The 20,205-nt window shown below is 34.1% G+C and overlaps 1 protein-coding gene across 1 annotated transcript; it reads left to right on the forward strand.

The window, feature by feature from the left end:
- Positions 1-9,189: 9,189 nt before the first annotated feature.
- On the forward strand, positions 9,190-12,089 carry LOC142624020 (uncharacterized). Its single transcript, XM_075797550.1, has 3 exons — positions 9,190-10,415; positions 10,863-10,950; positions 11,011-12,089. Exons 1-3 carry the CDS (start codon positions 9,600-9,602, stop codon positions 12,054-12,056), a joined length of 1,950 nt encoding a protein of 649 aa, XP_075653665.1. The 5' UTR covers positions 9,190-9,599; the 3' UTR covers positions 12,057-12,089.
- The last annotated feature ends 8,116 nt before the right edge of the window (positions 12,090-20,205 follow it).

The following is a 20,205-nucleotide window of genomic DNA, read 5'->3' on the forward strand; positions in this document are numbered from 1 at the left end:
CATGATATAATTTATTAGTCAATCCAAGTGGATTGTATCAAAGTTTCTTTGTTTTTTAAAGATAACTAGTAAATTACCCGTGCGATGCACGGATAACGTTATAATGTTTTATGTAAGATGATTGTGGAGAATGTTGTACATGTATTATAGCATAATTTTTATAAAACTTTATTAATAATGAGTTCATCATAAAAAATAACAATTGTAAATTACATATATATATATATATATCTGTTATAATTATTGAATTGAAATAATGAGAAATAAAAAATAAATTTAAAATATAAAAAAACACTTCTATTTCAATGTCAATGTTTAATCAAATTCTATTAACGCTCAAAATTAAAACTAAAAATTCTAGTGAGTGCAGTTAGTGCCAAATCTGCCAAGTTTAGATTTGAAAACACTTTATTTTTTGTAAGTATCCCGAACTAATATCAACATGACCATTTGCAATATGTAGTCATTTGAAAGTCACAAACCACAATGGTTAAAAAGTAATTACAAAATATAAATTTGGATGATCCCTTAAAGCTTTCAAATCTTCAATCCTTCATCATACACAGAAAACTTCATTAATTTTGCATGCCTTAAAATTGTAAATTATTATTAATTAAAAAAGAAAAGTTCCTTTTAGTTAGAAAACATTAAAAATAACACCCCAAAGGAAACAACAGGGTAAAATAAAACTGGCCTCAAAGGAACATTCCAATTCTAATGATACATTTGAGATTTTGGCAAAGGTGTAAACTGTGGAGAGAGATCCATTGGATATGATTGGATCCTTTGCCACTGCCTTTGTCATGGGATTTCATAAAACTCTTTTTTTTATCTGTCTGTAACTCCAACAAAAAACCCAACTCATTGAAATTGAAAACTCTAATGTTAGATTGATAACAACATAATTAAAACCCAACCCTTTATTGATTTATACAAACAATTTTTATAATAAATCAATTTAGTTAATTTTTGTTAAAGCATTTTATTCGTGTTCCCTCTTATTTACCCAAGAATGAAATCACTTTTCTAGAATAAATTTTCAAAAGGGGAAAAAGAATAAAATTTCAAACCCTTACTCATCATGTTTGAACTTCACAAAGTCTAGAGATTTGCCTTAGAAGTACCTGTTTGAAGCACAATCCATCAAGATTTTGAGTTATAAAAACTTGTAGTTAGAAAAAAAAATTAAAAAAGGAGAAATGTAAAAAAGAAAGACAGAGAAGTGATTGTAAAACGTTATACCTCGAATCTCTTAATTCCTCTCTTTCTCAACCACATAACTCCGAAACTTTCACAACAAACAAATCACCACCACATCCAAATGAATTGGGCCATCAAAGAAAGTCATTGCTAGGATTATAAAGTGGAGCACAACATTCATAAAAAATTAAATATGAAGTGTTGTGACTTTTGAATCTACATATAAGGATTGGTTAGATCCCTAAAATAGTACAATTCTTTTTTCTTGTTTCCCGTCTATTTAGTACATGGTGTACAGAATACAAAGTCTACAAAATGTTTGTACATACATGTCATGTTAAGATCTTAATCTTAGAACTTAGGAGGAACTCACATTTGCCATATTCAAATGAGATGAGAGGCTCACTTTAAGTCTATAATGGGAGATGAGTAACACGTGCAACTATTGCATCTAAAAGCCTTCTAAAAAAGGAATGTCAACCACAGTTTTTCTCATTATTGTTTTATTTCATTCTCTTTCCAGTTTTTAAGTTCCAATATGACATTCTTCTTCTTCTCTTCCCAGTATCATCACTGACACCATAGAGGCAAAAGCACCAATTTTTTTTTTTTTAAAATCAACAATGAAGAACTGCACATTGTTAACATAGATTTCAGTAAATTCCTTATCATCTTATTGAGAAGAATAATTGAAAAGATTTCACAATCCCACCATATTAGCCAAATTGAAATCCCAAAAAATTACAAAGCAAAACATGCGAGAAGGTAATGAAAGAAAATTTTCCAAAACAAAGATTTAAGACTTCTTTCTTGGCCATAAACTTTACCTTTTGAACCACAAAACATAGAGATTCCCACCCTTTTTTAGATCACCGTCCACCTCCTCAGGTTAAAAGCATCAGCTTTGGGTGGTGGTGTTGCGAGTCTGGGTTTGAGTTGCAAATCGCCGGCAACGTGGGTGACAATGGTGGAGATTTGGGCTATCTGGTGGCAGTGGTAGGTGGTTTAGGATTTCAGTTTGGCTAAATGGTGGGTTTTGGATTTTCAGTTTCTGCTATGAAAATTTTTCAGTTTGGCTCAAGGGATGATGGTGAAGTTGTAGATTTGTTTAGTGATGGTGATGAAGATATGGTGATGTTGCAGAGTGAAGAGGAGAGGTAAAAGAGATGAAAAAATTATAGAAATTGTTGAGATTTTTGTTAAGACTCAGGGTTGGAAGTATGGTAAAGCCTAAAATGTAACTTGGATAATTGCAAGGGGCAGGAAAATGAAGGGTTAGATGCAGGGTTGAATTAATGGTATACTTGAAAGTTTAAACGTTAGAGGAGTGAGGAGGAGTAATAACAGATGAGGTGTAAAAACGGAGTCCAAATCTTCTGTCCCACTTTTCCTGCTCCACTCTATATTCCACCAATAAAAATTTGCCACATGTTCACCTAATTAATTAAATATTACTATTAATTAATAACAATAGCATTAATAAGTGAATAATGATAGTATTTAATTAATTAGGTGAACACGTGACAAGTTTTTATTGGTAGAGTATAGAGTGGAGCAGGAAAAGTGGGACAAAAGATTTGGACTCGTAAAAACTTGAAACAAACAAACAAACAAAAAAAAACCAAAAAAACCAAAAAAAAAAAGATGGATGGATTAAATAAAAGAGCTATAGAAAGCGCCACTTGGCAGAATCTCATACTCTCTCGCATGAGGTCTCTGCTTTTATATATACCAGCAAGTTGCCCTTGCGATGCACAGATAATTTTATAATATTTTATGTAAAACACTTTTGAATAATGTTGTACATAAATTATAAAGAAAAAGTAAATTAAATTAGAGTAAAGAAACATATACATTTTGAGATATTAAAAATTGGTTTAGTAGCTTCATTGCATATTTGTAGCCTTCTTAAGGTAAGATTTAAAAAAAAAAAAAAAAATCATGAAACCAAAAAAAAAAAAATGCAAAAGAGTAATGGGACCATGAAATAAACTAATTTGTGTTGTATTTACATATTTCATACTATGAAATAAAAGTATACCCAACCCTCTGACTATCTTTCACTCATCAATAGTGTGACATTAAGACATGGTGTGAGCAAGTGTGTATGCATGTGTCTTATAGATGATTTAAAATTAAACCATGGTAGAATATAACTTTACATTGCGCACCTAATATTCTCTCTACTTATATACCCAAAACAAAAACTAACTAACCAAATTACCTAACCTAAATCATATTTAAACCCCTAATTTAAAAAGAAAAAAAGATTACTCGTAGGGGTTTCGGTATCTTGATGGTGGTGGGAGGTCAGTATAACGGAGTTAGTGACCCTCAGATTTCTCTTTCTCTCTCTTTCAAATGTTTTGTTAGTCTTAGGTCTTTTCATTTGGTAATATATAGTGAAATAGTGCATTTTATTTAACAATTCACAACATTTTTGTGTCTCTTTATCTCTCTTTAGAGTCTTATCTCGTTAGCTATTACTATTAGCCCGCCCTTATTTATTTATTTATTATTTTTGAAACACTAAAACAGTGAGTATGCTAAAAGATATGAAGAATAGTGAAAGGTGTGTGTGGTATAAACTTAGGCAATTAATGAGATATTAATGAGATAACAGTAAAATTAGATAATGTGAATTTTTGGGTAACAATAAAAAAAAAATTAATGAAAGAGGTAAAAAAAGAGGCTAAATGCAAAATTAGAGTGCCACTCGGCAAGATATCATGTACTCTTGCATGAGGTCTCTGAGAGAAAGACATTTTGTAACAACTTTTATTTTATAATATTCCTCCAATTTTTTTTTTTTTTACTCATTCCTTGAATCGAAAAATTATAATGGTTATGTGTGCGCAATTTATAACTGTTGTTTCACTACATATTAATAGCCTTCACCCTAAAAAAAAAGGTAAGATTAAGTTTTTTTTTTAAATCATGAAACAAAAAATAAATGCAAAAGACTAACAGGACCATGAAAATCAAATAATTTGTGTTGTGTTCACATATTTAATACTATGGAATAAAAGTATATCCAACTCTTTCACTGTCTTCTACTCATTGATAGTGAAACATTAAAACATGGTGTGGGCAAGTGTGTATGCACGTGTCTTATAGATGATTTTAAACCATGGTAGAATATGGCTTTACATTGCGTACCAAATATTCTCTCTACTTATATACCCAAAACAAAACTATCCAACCAAATTACCCAAACATAAATCATATTTAATCTCCTAATTTAGAAAGAAAAAAAAAATACCCATAAAGGTTTAAGGTCTTGATGGTGGTGGGAGGCCAATATAACGGAGGCGACGTCCTCTCAGATTTGTCTTTCTCTCTCTTTCAAATGTTTTGTCAGTCTCAGGTCTTTTATAGTGAAACAATGCGTTTTGATTTTATAGAGAAACAATGCGTTTTATTTAACAATTTACAACATTTTTATGTCTCTCTATCTAAGGCCTTATCTGGTTAGTTATTACTATTAGTCCTTAATTATTGTTATTTTTTTACTTTTTTTTAAAATATTAAAATGGTGGGGATGCTAAAAGACATGAGAAAGAGAGAAATATGTGATGTAAGCTTAGGCAATTAATGAGAGACTAATGAGATAACAGTAAAATAAGTTAATGTAAACTTTTGGATAATAGTAAAAAAAAACTTAATGAAAGAGGTAAAAAAAAATGCTAAATTCAAAATTAGAGTGTTACTTGGCAAGAACTCACGCACTTAAACATGAGATCTCTACTTATGTATATATATATTCATGATTATTCCTTTATAATTTCTAATCACTAATCAACATGAGTCTCAAAAAACTTTGTGATAGGATTTTATCTTTCCTACAAAATAAGAATAGATTTTTTTTATCTTTATTTTTAAAAAAAAAATGATATTGCTATTGTGCTCATCCTTATAAGAATTTAAGCATAGATTGAATTTTCATTATTTTTGACAATTTTTCTTTGATTTCTTTATAATTTATATATTGTGTTAGTTTTAATGAATTTTTTCTCAAACTTTCAGAGAATGGACTTTAGATAAGATGCTCAACTTTTATATGCCAAGTATTGATTATAAGTCTTATACATGGAACAAATAGAGATAAGAAATTAAGAATATGGTCCATTTTGGTTGGCCTTCGCATGATTTGTCTAGACATCATTTTTCCTTGATTATTACTTGTATACAAAATTCCAGAAATATTAAATTGGAATAGGTCCCTTACTAACCTAACCAATAACCTATTCCAATTGGAATTGGATGAAATTTCTTCTCATTCATACTAAACGTTGTGTACACTCCAAATTTTTTCTGCATCTCATAATGATATGTTGTTGACAGGTATCATCTAAGTCCAACATGATTGAGAGTTATAATTGAGACTATGGCCCAAAAACTTTACTATTCAATATTTTGCGAGAAAAATTAAACACTCATTTGATGTAACAGGAGACTATGGAATTTGACATTGTATACGCTGGGGTTTATTCTTGATGTTGTGAAATTGTTGTAGGTACTAAAAACTTTAATTTGATTAGTTGGCAATTCATGTTCTTTAATCGTGAAAAGTCTACAATAGAAAACTTTTGTGTTCCTACAACAAATGTTTTGGAGAGAAAATTGTTAGCCCCCTCATCCCATTGGGACCCTTCTATTTATACAAAGGAAAAATTGTCAAATATTCCTAAGTGTGACTTAGTTACATGGAATTTTTGTGCAAATATGTCTAGATTTCTTTTAAAAATTTAGTTATAATTTTAAACACTAATTTGGCAATTTTTATATGATTTCATATGTTTATAAATAATCTAAATGTTATTTCAATTTGTGCAAATTATACAACATAGAATCGGTAATTTAGCAACATAGGCATAGGAGAAGGCATGTAGTGGTTTAGGAAGAGTAGGCATTTAGTTATAAGGGAAGAGGAGTAGGCATAAACATAAGAAAACCTTAGGATGGAGGAATAAGGAAAATAAAGAGTCTTTGATGATTAACATCCCTTTATCTTATCCATTAGTCTTATTTATTACTAATTAAAATTTGTTGAGTTAGTAAATAACTGATGTGGCATCTACTAAGTGTAATAAATTAAAAATGAAGTATTTTATTTATAAAAAAATCAATAATCTTTCCAAATAGAGTGCCACTTGGCAAAATTTCGTGCTCTCTCACGTGAAGTCTCTGCTTTTATATATATATATATATATATATATATATATATATATATATATATATTTATATATTTATATTTACTCATTCCTTGAACTGAATAATTATAATGGTTATGTGTGTTCAATTTATAACTGTTGTTTCAATGCATATTTATAGCCTTCTCAAGGTAAAAATAATTTTTCACCCTAAAAAAAAGGTAAGATTAAGTTTTTTTTAAAATCGTGAAACAAAAAATAAATGCAAAAGAGTAACAGGACCGTGAAAATCAAATAATTTGTGTTGTGTTCACATATTTAATACTATGAAATAAAAGTATGTCCAACTCTCTCACTGTCTTCCACTCATTGATAGTAAAACATTAAAATATGGTGTGGGCAAGTGTGTATGCACTTGTCTTATAGATAATTTCAAACCATAGTAGAATATAGCTGTACATTGTGTACCAAATATTCTCTCTACTTATATACCCAAAACAAAAACTATCCAACCAAATTACCCAAACCTAAATCATATTTAATCTCCTAATTTAAAAAGAAAAAAAAATACCCGTACAGGTTTAAGGTCTTGATGGTTGTGGGAGGCCAATATGACGGAGGTGACGTCCCCTCAGATTTCTCTTTCTCTCTCTTTTAAATGTTTTGTCAGTCTCAGGTCTTTTATAGTGAAACAATGTGTTTTAATTTTATAGTGAAACAATGCGTTTTATTTAACAATCCACAACATTTTTTTGTCTCTCTATCTCTCTCCAAGGCCTTATCTGGTAAGTTATTACTATTAGTCATTAACTATTATTTTTTTACTTTTTAAAAAAAATATTAAAACGGTGGGGATGCTAAAAGACATGAGAAAGAGAGAAATGTATGATGTAAGCTTAGGCAATTAATAAGGGACTAATGAAATAACGGTAAAATAAGTTAATGTAAACTTTTGGGTAATAGTAAAAAACAATTAATGAAAGAGGTAAAAACAAAATGCTAAATGCAAAATTAGAGAGTTACTTGGCAAGACCTCACGCACCCCCACATGAGATCTCTACTTTTATATATATATATATATATATATATATATATATATATATATATATATATATATATATATATATTCATGATTATTCCTTTATAATTTCTAATCACTAATCAACGTGAATCTTAAAAAACTTTGTGATAGGACTTTATCATACGTACAAAATAAGTATAGATTTTTTTTTTAATCTTTATTAAAAAAAAAAAAGGATATTGCAATTGTGTTCATCCTTACAAGAATTTAAGCGTAGATTAAATTTTCATAATTTTTTACAATTTTTCTTTAATTCCTTTATAATTTATATATCGTGTTAGTTTAAATGAATTTTTTCTCAAGCTTTCAGAGGCTGAACTTTAGATATGATGTTCAACTTTTATACGCCAAGCATTGATTATAAGTCTTGTACATGGAACAAATAGAGATAAGAAATTAAGAATATGGTCCATTTTGGTCGGCCTTAGCTTGATTTGTCTAGACATCAATTTTCTCTCTTGCCAAAAGTCCGACTTATTTTAGGTGGAAGTTTCCTTGATTATTACTTGTATACAAAATTCCAGAAACATTAAATTGGAATAGGTCCCTTACTAACCTAACCAACTGGAATTGGATGAAATTTCTTTCCATTCACACTAAACATTGTGTACACTCCAAATTTTTTCTGCATCTCATAATGATACGTTGTTGATAGGTATCATCCAAGTCCAACATGATTGAGAGTTGTAATTGAGACTAAAGCCCAGAAGCTTTACTATTCAATACTTTGCGAGAAAAATTAAACACTCATTTGATGTAACAAGAGACTATGAAATTTGACATTGTATACATTGGGATTTGTTCTTGATGTTGTGAAATTGTTGTAGGTACTAAAAACTCTAGTTTGATTAGTTGGCAATTCATGTTCTTTAACCGTGAAAAGTTTACAATGGAAAATTTCTGTATTCCTACAACAAATGTTTTGGAGAGAAAATTGTTAGCCCCCTCATCCCATTGGGACCCTTCTATTTATACAAAGGAAAAATTGTCCAATATTCCTAAGTGTGACTTAGTTACATGGAATTTTTGTGCAAATGTGCTTAAATTTCTTTTAAAAGTTTAGTTATAATTTTAAACTCTAATTTGGTGATTTTTATATGATTTCATGTGTTTTTAAATAATCTAAATGTTTTTTTAGTTTGTGCAAATTATAGAATATAGAATCGGTAATTTGGCAACATAGGCGTAGGAGAAAGCATGTAGTGGTTTAGGAAGAGTAGGCATTTAGTTATAAGGTAAGAGGAGTAAACATAAACATAAGAAAACCTTAGGATGGAGGAATTAGGAAAACAAAGAGTTTTTGATGATTAACACCCCTCTATCTTATCCATTAGTCTTATTTATTACTAATTAAAATCTGTTGAGTTATTAAATAACTGATGTGGCATCTAATAAGTATAATAAATTAAAAATAATGTATTTTATTTCAAAAAAAAAATCAATTATCTTTTCAAAGAGAGTGCCACTTGGCAAAACTTTGTGCTCTCTCACATGAGGTCTCTGCTTTTATATATATATTGATGATTGATATTGATTGATGGGTTTGGTACCTTTGTTGAGGAGATATTACATTTGTGGAGGAGATAATACATTGGAGGAATATGAAATATCTAACAATCAGTCCAATAGAAGGGAAGATTAAAAGCCCTTCTTTTGCATTCCTTGCCTATATAAGAGCAAAAACTCCGTGGTTAATTTAGACTTAAAGTATGGCATCCTCTTTGTATCGTTTAAAATTTGTGTACTGGCTTTCTTTCCTCTCAACATTTCATCTCATAGCCACTCGCTCGTTTTCCTTTGTACAGCCTCTTTGCCATGGTCACGAAAGGTCTTACTTGCTGCAATTTAAGCAAAGCTTTGTCATCAACAAAACTGCTTCCATTGATCCATCGGCTTATCCCAAGGTTGCATCCTGGACATTAGAAGGAAACAACAGTGACTGCTGCTCATGGGATAGGGTAGAGTGTGATGAGTTCAATGGCCATGTCATTGGTCTTGACCTCCATAGCAGCTATCTCTACGGTTCTATTAACTCTAGCAGCAGCCTTTTCAGTCTTGTTCATCTCCGAAGTCTTAATCTTGCTGACAATCATTTTAACTACTCTCAAATTCCATCCACAGTTTCCAATCTATCCAAACTAACACATCTCAATCTCTCCGGTTCTATGTTTTCTAGTCAAATCCCACTAGAATTTTCACAATTGTCCCAAATGTCATCCCTTGATCTGTCTTTGAACCATTTGGAAATCAAGAAGCCAAGTCTAGGACATCTAGTTGAAAATTTAACCCGCCTAGAAAATCTTGATTTGAGTTGGGTGAGCATAATCTCCATTGTGCCCAATATCTTGGGAAATTTGTCTTCTTTAACTTCCCTTCGTCTCAGTGACTGCCAATTGAACGGGGAATTTCCGATAGGCATCTTTAAGCTTCCAAATTTACGAGTCCTTGATGTGCAATTCAATGAAGGTCTCACAGGTTATCTACCTGACTTTCAATGGAGTAGTCCCCTTGAGGAAATAATCCTCGCAAACACAAATTTATCAGGTAAGCTACCAAGTTCAATAGGAAACCTTGGTTCTTTGACTAAAATTGATATGAAAAGTTGCAACTTCTCTGGGTTCATTCCATCTTCACTTGGTAACCTCACGAATCTAAATTTTCTGGATCTTTCATTTAACACTTTCAAGGGCCACATCCCATCTTCCTTTGGAAACCTCATCCAACTTTCTTTTCTAAGCCTCATGGATAATGAATTGACAAGTCCAATCCCTTTTGAATTTGCAAACCTGACACAACTAACATACCTTTTTCTATATAATAATTTTATTAGTGGTCAGATTCCTTCTGGGCTTATGAACCTCACAAAATTATCTATCTTGGAATTGGCGGTCAACGACCTTACGGGTCAGATTCCAAGCTCAATCTTTAACCTTGAGAATCTTGAATTACTTGATCTTTCCATGAACAACTTTACTGCCAAAGTGGAGTTTGACAAGTTTGTTAAGCTCAAAAAATTGACTTCCTTGCATCTATCTAATTGTGGGGTGTCATTAAGTATTAGTGAAACTAGTGACAATACAACACTTCAAAAGTTCCAAAATTTAGGATTGTTTAGGTGCAACTTGAGCAAGTTTCCAAACTTCCTAGCAAACCAAGATGAACTAACATGGCTAGATCTAGGTGACAACAACATTCATGGTCAAGTACCGGAATGGTTTTGGAACGTGAGTAAAGAAAATTTGGAGCTTATTGACCTTTCTTACAACTTTCTTACAAGCCTTGGTCAACATCCAATTCTTCTTCCTTGGACCCATCTAGCTATTTTAGACCTCGAGTCTAACAAACTCCAAGGGACACTTCCAATTCCATCCTTCTCCACCTTGCAATATCTTGTATCAAACAATTCATTCACCGGAAAAATTCCAGAGTTGATTTGTAACATGAGTTCTCTTCAGGTCCTTGATTTGTCAATTAACAACTTAAGTGGTTCACTTCCTCAATGCTTGCACAACTTTGGTGATTCTCTGCTCATATTGGATTTACGAAGGAATGCATTCGAAGGAAAAATCCCACAAGCTTGGACAAGTGGAAGCAAATTAATGATGATCAACTTCAGCCAAAACAAGTTTCAAGGATTGTTACCGAGATCTTTGGCCCAGTGTATAATGTTGAAGGCCCTTGATTTCAGTAATAACCAATTCAATGACACTTTTCCCACATGGTTAGGAAACCTTCCAAATTTAAAGCTTCTCATTTTGCGGTCCAACGAATTCTATGGCCCAATATGGACTCATAAAGCAAAATATAAGTTTCCCAGCTTGCAAATCTTTGACCTCTCGTACAATAGTTTTACAGGAAGTTTGCCATTAAAATTCTTTCAATATTCCAGATCTTCCAGACTTGAGAGTGCAAACAAGTTAACATACATTCAAGTTACTTCATCCATCGATGTGCAAAACAGTGTTATAAATTTCTCATGGAAATTTCAGTATAATTATGCAATGATAATGATAAACAAAGGAGTGGTCACAGATTACAAGAAGGTCCAAGAATTGTTTACAGCCCTTGATTTCTCAAGCAATAGATTTACCGGAGCTATTCCAGAATTCATTGGAAATTTAAATTTGAAAGGCCTTCGTTTGCTCAATCTTTCCAATAACATTCTCACTGGTCAAATCCCACAAGGCTTAAAAAACCTTGTAAATCTGGAATCACTAGACCTTTCTCAAAACAAGCTCTTTGGAGAAATCCCACAACAGCTAACACAACTTACTTTCCTGGCATCCTTCAATGTTTCTAATAATCATCTCGTGGGACCTATACCACAAGGAAAACAATTTAACACTTTCCCAAGCAATTCATTTGAAGGAAATCCAGGATTGTGTGGAATCTCATTGACAAAGAAATGTAAGAACTCTGAGGTTTCACTGCCTTCACCTTCAACTCCTGAAGAGAGTCAAGATTTGGGATCTCCATTTCAATTTGGTTGGAAAATTGTTTTGATTGGGTATGGATTTGGACTAGTTGTTGGAGTGACTATAGGGCAGGTTATGATTGCAAGGAATCAGGATTTGTTCATGAAGACCTTCGGAATGAGGAAACTGCTGAGGGGATTGATTTAATTAGCTGGATAGATGTCTTCCAAGGTTATTCATATGTACCATTTTCAACCTTTTTTTCCCTGGTGGGTGTGTAACGTAGTGTGCTTCTACCGTTTTTCTTTCTTATATTGATGTACGTTGGACTGGCTAGCATTAATGTATTGTATATTAAAGGAACAATGACTTTATTGATTTTTCTTTTTCAGATAGACTTTAGTTTGTAAGGTTGAATTTATTCAATCTCATGTGTTAACTTTATTCCGAGCCAAATTTGCTTGTATTTTAGCAATTAGATACCCTGTATTTTGATTGGAATTATGTAAGGGTTATGCGTGAGAGAGTGTGAAGAAAACTCAAGATTGTGCAATTCAAAAAAGTCTCGTGACTAGCTCACAATTGGCAAGTCGCCAAAGTGGCACACGTGTGAAGCATGTAGGGAGCTGAAAGGTCATGACAACTGGAACACTACAGGACAAAAAGTGCAATCTGGCCTGACAGTTATCTCTCGACTCAAACTCGTGACTCGTTCCAGTTACAAGGCCAAGTTGCCAAAATGCCCTGTTTTAATGAAAATTGACTTTTCACATTCCTCACGTATCCTACTATAAATACCCTTATACCCACGAAATGTAGAGAGCTTCTAGAGAGAAACCCTAAAGAAAACCAAGATTGACTCATCCACAATCTTCGCTTTTGATTCTCCAAATTCCTCTACTCTCACCCTCTCCATTGACATACCCTTGAGAGGTTCATTAGCCAAATCCTTATCTCGCCATACCCATATTAGTGAAGAGGTATTTTGGTGCTTGGGAAGCAGTTCAGAGAGGACCAATTCATTTGGTTGATGCAATGAGCTTATTACGGGATCCAGAAAGCTAGAGAAGACAAGGTTAGGCGTAACCTGTTGGTAGCAGGAGCTTGGAGGGCTCAAGTACATTGGGTAGACTAGGCTTGGAGGGTCTTTTGTTATTCATGTACTCCAACTTTATTCTCTAGTAGATCATTTCACTGCTTAGATGGCAGCAGAGGGATTTTTCGCCGAGTTCTTCAGTTTCCTCTTCAATAACACGTGCCGGTGTTATCCTTGTGTTTGCATCTTTTTAGTCCTTACTCTCTACCTTTAATTGTTGTTGTGTTGTGTTTAATTATGGTGTAGAGTTGTTTATCTGTTTGGGATTTTTCTTATATTCATTATTCTGCACATATATTGTTTGTGTATAAGCTTGAGTTGGTAATTTTGAAATTGGGGGTCTAAACGTTTGTTGGTGTTTTATACGCAAATTAAACTTTCAATTAGTATCAGAGCGGGTGCACTTGTTGTGGTTTCATTACCTAAGTGTGATCCTAAACCCCGGCTGAGATGGAATGATCTCAATCTCTCAATGCACCTCCCTATTATGATGGTAATTATACATTTTGGAAAGTCTGTATGAGGGAATTCCTTTGTTCTATTGATGATAGTGTTTGGGACGCTATTGAGATAGGATGGACTAGGCCAAAGGCCGCCAAATCCACATGGAATAGGTAGCCCTTGCGGCAGCTAATGCTAATAACAATGCACTAAATGCTATTTTTTGTGGTGTTTCTCCTGACGAATTTCTTAGGATCTCTCATGTTACAATTGCCAAGGAGGCATGGCAAATCTTGGAGACAACGTATGAGGGAACCAAAAAGGTGAAGGACACCAAGTTGCAAATGCTTACCACACACTTCAAGGAGTTGAAAATGAGTGAAGACGAGTCATTCGACTCATTTTATGGGAAGCTAAATGAAGTGGTGATCGGGAAGTTCGACTTGGGTGATAAGACGGAGGATTCCAAGATTGTAAGGAAGATTCTCCGCTCATTGCCGAAGAGTTTCCGTGCAAAGGATACTGCCATCGAGGAGAGCAAGGATCTTGATGAGATTAAAATCCAAGAACTCATTGACTCTCCTGAAACCTATGAGCTATCTCTCCCAACACAAAGGAATCCCTTGCACTCAAGACAATCAATGAAAGATTGGAAGCTCAAGAGTCCTCGGATGAGGATGAGGTCGAAAAAGAGGTGGCATACCTAGCTAAGTACTTCTGTAAGTTCTTAAAGTTCAAGAGAGATGAAAAATCTTTTGAGAAGGGAAAATTTTCAAACTTCAAGAAAGACACAAAAGACTTTAAGAAGAAGGACTCTAAGGATTCTTCTCTAGCTCAAGGAGTTACATGCTTTGAGTGCAAAGGATATGGGCATGTAAAGAAAGAATGCCCCACGTACTTGAAAGCAAAGGGTAAAGTGTTTGCCACTACCCTTCGTGACTTGGATGGGTCAAATTCAGAATCGGAGGAGAGCTGTGGCGGAGATGGAAACTACTCTACATTTATGGCCATAGCACTCGTGGACTCATTGGAGGATTTGAGCCTTTTAGTGGAAGAACTCGGTGAGCACACTGAGGAAGAATCTATGGGAATTGGAGAAGATTCTGATGATGAAGAGGAAGGAACCAAGGGATTACAAGAGTCCTACAATTCTCTTGTCGATTAGAAAAATGAAGAAGGCTGAACAAGACTATAAAAGAATACTCACAAGGTACAAAGAAACAAAGTGTGAAGTTGAGGCGTTAAATGAAGAACTCACTGAGGCATATTCCAAGATCAAGTTCCTTGAACTTGAAGTGATTCAAGCCAATGCTAAATTGGAGCAAGTTGCCTCCAAGAAGCTTAATGAAGTGCTTGCACATCAAAATCCTTTTTTTTTTATAAAAGCGGCTTAGGTTATACCGGGGAGAGTAGTTCAAGTGCCAATGGGTCAAAGGAGATGAAGTTCGTGAAAGCTAAGGAACCAATGGCAGCAACTTCAAGTGTTGAGAAGGTGAAGGAGGAGAAAAGGCCAAATGGATCTACTCTAAAGGTTTTGACAAGACCTTAACCTCCATTGGTGGCCAAACCCAAGGCTAAAGGGAAGTCTCTTCCAAAGTCCAAAAGAGGTCCTCAAGTTCAACACTTTTGCCACCATTTTGGAGCCTAAGGACACACAAGACCCAATTGCTACAAACTTCATGCTTTGAAGAAGGTGGATTCTCAAAAGCTAAGGGAACAAGGAAAAAGGAAAGGGAATGCCAAGCAATAATGAGGGCAAGGAGGTGATCCCGGGTTAAGGGATGTGATGAAGATGATTGATACCACTTTGTGTTTGGCAAGCTTCACCCAAAGGTTTGAGAGTCACAATTCTCGTACCCAATCCTCTAGGGATATCACCCCAAACGCACATGTTGTGTGGGTGACAAAGGGTATACATGCATAAGCATTAGAACATGTCCATGCATTAATACTTCCTATTTGATGTGACATTGTTTAGTTGTGTGCTTATGTTTTGCATTCTAGCATGTTCTTTTACTGTTGTGTTTGTTGTTTTTAAATTCTTTGAGTGTTTGTTTCTTTTTTATCAATCTTTTGTTGTTTTGTGTCAAAAAAATTCCAAAAACACATAAAAAGTAGAAAATCTAAAAAGTTTGATCGACATTTTCTGTGTGTTTTGTCACATGCATGTTTTGCCTTGTATCTTCGTACAAATGGCTTTGAGCATTTATGAGCGTAGCTTGTTCTCTATAAACTCATATCATTGTGGGAGAAATCTTGACATTTATGTGATTGTTGTAAATAGATCTTCTAACTTTTCATGAATGATTAGTCAATGGTTTTGTTGATCTCGAGACATGCATAGACGTGTGCCTATATATCTTCCCATTCATTTATGTTTTTGCTCAATATAGCTCAACCAATGTTAAATCTCAAAAAGAGATAATCACCTGCAAAAACCGTCGCACATTTTCTTTGTGTTTTGTCACATGCATGTTTTGCCTTGTATCTTCGTACAAATGGCTTTGAGCATTTATGAGCGTAGCTTGTTCTCTATGAACTCATATCATTGTGGGAGAAATCTTGACATTTAAGTGATTGTTGTAAATAGATCTTCTAACTTTTCATAAATGATTAGTCAATGGTTTTGTTGATTTTAAGACATGCATAAACTTGTTCCTATATATCTTCCCATTCATTTATGTTTTTGCTCAATATAGCTCAACCAATGTTAAATCTCAAAAAGAGATAATGACCTGCAAAAGCCGTCGCACATTTTCTTTGTGTTTTGTCACATGCATGTTTCGCCTTGTATCTTCGTACAAATGGCTTTGAGCATTTATGAGCATAGCTTGTTCTCTATGAACTCATATCATTGTGGGAGAAATCTTGACATTTATGTGATTGTTGTAAATAGATCTTCTAACTTTTCATGAATGATTAGTCAATGGTTTTGTTGATCTTGAGACATGCATAGACTTGTGCCTATATATCTTCCCATTCATTTATGTTTTTGCTCAATATAGCTCAACCAATGTTAAATCTCAAAAAGAGATAATGACCTGCAAAAGTCGTCGCACATACTAATATTTGATTTGGAAAAGGGAAAGCGACTTGTAATAAAAATGTATGGTGCCCAAAAGCCAAAGGCTTATTCATCAAATCGAAATATAAAAAATGTCAGACATCAATCTCAAAATAAGATGTCTTTGTTCGTAAAGGATCAAAAGTTATGGAATGTAAGAAGCCAAATGAAAAGCTTCAAAGGTATGTAATCAAGCTTTGTGGGAGGTCATATATGCATATTTCTATAATTGAGATTGGTCACTCTTCCTAGTGCTAATTGTGTATGCCTTGGTTGAATTGATCATTGAAGCTTCACATTAGACTAAAGACTATCTCATATTTGATATCCACACACATCACACTTGTTTACATTCAATGAACGCCTTATTTATTTGTGTGATTGTACTTGATTAAATGAGTTACATATGCTTAATCATATGTTGATCAAACACAAAAAGATTTTTGAGTATTTTTATTTGTTTTTGGAAAGGTTTTTTTTTTTGTTGAAAAATTCAAAAAATTCAAAAATTTGTGCAACTCTGTTTTTTGGAGACACACTTTCACGAGTCAACCCAGTCGTGAGACCCAGTAGCGAAAAAGACTTAGAAAATTTTTCAACAATTCTGGGTTTTTGAGATTTTTGCAACTCATATTGGCAACTTGTTCGCGAGTGGAGCTCCAGTCATGAGCTTACTCAGAAGGATTTAGGGGTCCCCTCATGACTCGCTTGCAAGTGGACTTCCCAGTCGCGAAAAACACAGACAAATTTTTCAAAATTTGTCATGGGATTTTGGCGACTTGCTCGCGACTCATTCTAGTCATGAAAATTGCATGTTTTGCACAAATAAGTTTAAATCTAAGACAGTTTTCAAAAACTTTTAAGTTTTCCCTCACATCACGTGAACACACTTTGTCTTGTCCGCCTCTCCCTCTTCCAGAACCTCCATACTCACTCATAAAACCTCCATTTACTTCATCAATCTTCAAGAAAAGGTATGGGTTTTCTCTTATCTCCACAATATTTCATGTTTCTAGCCCTAGATTTCTTGGATTTTGTGTTTATGTTGAGATTTGAAAATATGATGTTTGAATATGGTTTTGATGATGTTTTGTTGAGATTGGTTTATGGGTTTTGTTGATTTTGTTAGTATAATGCCTATTTTACATGTTTGTTCTTCATTTTTGTGCATTGTACCATGTTTTTGTTGTGTTGTGCATACCATGTTCATGATAAAATATCCCTTAGACGTTTTTGTGTGTTTCTTTGGATTCCATGGAATACAAAGGTTGTTGGAATAGTCATGTTTCTTTGATCTTGAAACATCATATGATTATGTGTTTTTACACTTTGCCCTAGTTTACACACTTTTGCATTTGATGCACACACACACACACACACACACACTTTGACATGTTTGAGTGCTTAATGCCATGATTCTATCATGTATTGTTGATTTATGTCTTCAAATGTTGATTTTGTTTGAATTACTCTTTAATTTTCTATTTTTAGGTTTTTAAATTCAATGTCTATTTTGGGACTAACTTGTTGCTAAACAAGTTTGTTACTTTTTTGTGTTTCTTCTTGCTCTTTGATATTATATGATTGTGCTTGAAGATGTCTCTTTTCAAGAAATCAGCTGTGAAAGGAAGTAGTAGCAAGGGCAAGGAACTAGTGATCGATCTTGATAACTTCACTCTGAAATCAAAGAAGACTCGCTCATCGACAGGGTTCCATGATGCTGGAAAATTCAGATCATATACCGCATCTCAAGCCTATGAGAATTACTTCAAAGATGCCCCTCTGTTGGTGGAAAGGGTGGTTGAGCAAGTGTCTCTCCTTGAGACAAATATTCCAAAATGGTTTGCCTCCAAGGATTGGAACTACCTTCTAACCAGCTTTGATGAAACCTATGAACAAATGGTGAAGGAATTCTATGCTAATGCAATTTTTGAAAGGGTTGAGCTGAAATGTTGGGTTAGAGGAAAGAAATTCACAGTGACTCCTTCATATCTTGCTGACATTTTGTGAATCAACCGATAAATGTTTCCATAGCCACCTGTGTATGATGACTTGAATCCGGAGGAGGATTTACTTTGGGAAACTCTCGGAGGTAATTTGGAGTTCTCTCCCAATGGGAAGTCAATTAGTGTTTCTTCACTATCTCTCGAATTGAGGCTGCTTACAACGATCATGTTCCACAACCTCTATCTTCTCTCAAGCACCAAATACATGAATCTCGGTAGAGCTTTGTTCCTTCATAATCTGATTAATGATGAAGAAATCAACATTTGCTCTCATATCTTCCATACTTTGAGCGAAACTATTGAAAGAACTGCCTCGAGAAACTGCATTCCTTTTTGTCGCCTCATTTCAAAAAATTTGAAGCTTAAAGGCGTTCATCCATTGGAAGATGAGTACCCCTACCCTAAGCCAAGTCCAATCAACATTCGTACTCTCAATGCTAGCATCGGTCACAGCTAAAGGGGAGTCAAGCAAGAGGGTCATGCTCCTCATCGTGGTTCACACTTTAGCTCACATTCCTATGATGAGAAGTTAGACAACATTATGGCATCCGTCCAAGACCTTAGCACCAAGATGTCCGGACTTGCAACTATCATGCACTCACACCACATCCATTGTGATACAAAGTTCACATCTCTCCAAACTCAATTGGACCAAATCCAAAATAAGCTAGAAGAAGATGAAGACTAGTTATTCCATGACAAAAAGGGGGAGATGGTTCATGATAAGGGGAGAAAGAGCTTGATCAAAGGGAGAGCATTGAAGTTGAAGAGCAAGAGAAAGAAAAAGCCTATGTTTAATATTTTGCTTTATATTATCTATGTTTTTGTTCATAGTTCATGGTTATTTTGTCTATTTAAACTTTGCTTTATTGTGTACCTTTGCTTTGTAGTTTTTTAATACTTTCAGATTATGTATGCATTCTCTTTAGTACTTTACTTTTGTGCTCTTGTTGGATCTTGTATCCTTGATGCAAATACTTTAGTATTTTGTATCGGTTGAGTGTTGGACTTGCAAATGATACTTTGCATTGAGCTTATTAGCTTGCATGTCCAGATGTTCATTCCTTGTGTGAATGATCATTTTGATCACTATTTATAGTGATTGTTCTTGTTTTGGTCAAGCTATACTTTATTGTTACACCTTTTATTGCTTGAACGCATTGTGCTAGCTCCACATGCAGCTCAAGGTTTCTACTTACAATGATCTTGTTATGTTATTATTTTTAGGTATCTTGCTCGTATGGTTCAAGAGTTTCACAGAATCTAGAGTTAGGTGTAAGTGAATTTTGGCAACTGTTCCTAACTCACATTTTAAGTCTAGAGTCTGTTTTAAGGTTTTGTCACGGAATAGCCAAAGGGGTAGATTGTAAGGTTGAATTTATTCAATCATGTGTTAGCTTTATTCTGTGCCAAATTTGCTTGTATTTTAGCAATTAGGTACCCTGTATTTAGGTGGGAATTATGTAAGGGTTATGTGTGAGAGAGTGTGAAGAAAACTCAAGATATATGCAATTCAAAGGAGTCTCGCGACTGCATCTCGCGATTGGCAAGTCGCCAGAGTGGCACATGTGTGAAGCATGCAAGGAGCTGAAGGGTCACGACAGCTGGAGCACTACAATACAAAAAGTACAGTTTGGCCTGACAGTTATCTCGCGACTCATTCCAGTCATGAGGCCAAGTCGCCAGAATGCCCTGTTTTGATGAAAATTGACTTTTCACATTCCTCACGTACCCTACTATAAATACCCT

This window comes from Castanea sativa, chromosome 1 (genome assembly GCF_040712315.1).
Source record: "Castanea sativa cultivar Marrone di Chiusa Pesio chromosome 1, ASM4071231v1".
NCBI classification, from domain to species: Eukaryota; Viridiplantae; Streptophyta; class Magnoliopsida; order Fagales; family Fagaceae; genus Castanea; species Castanea sativa.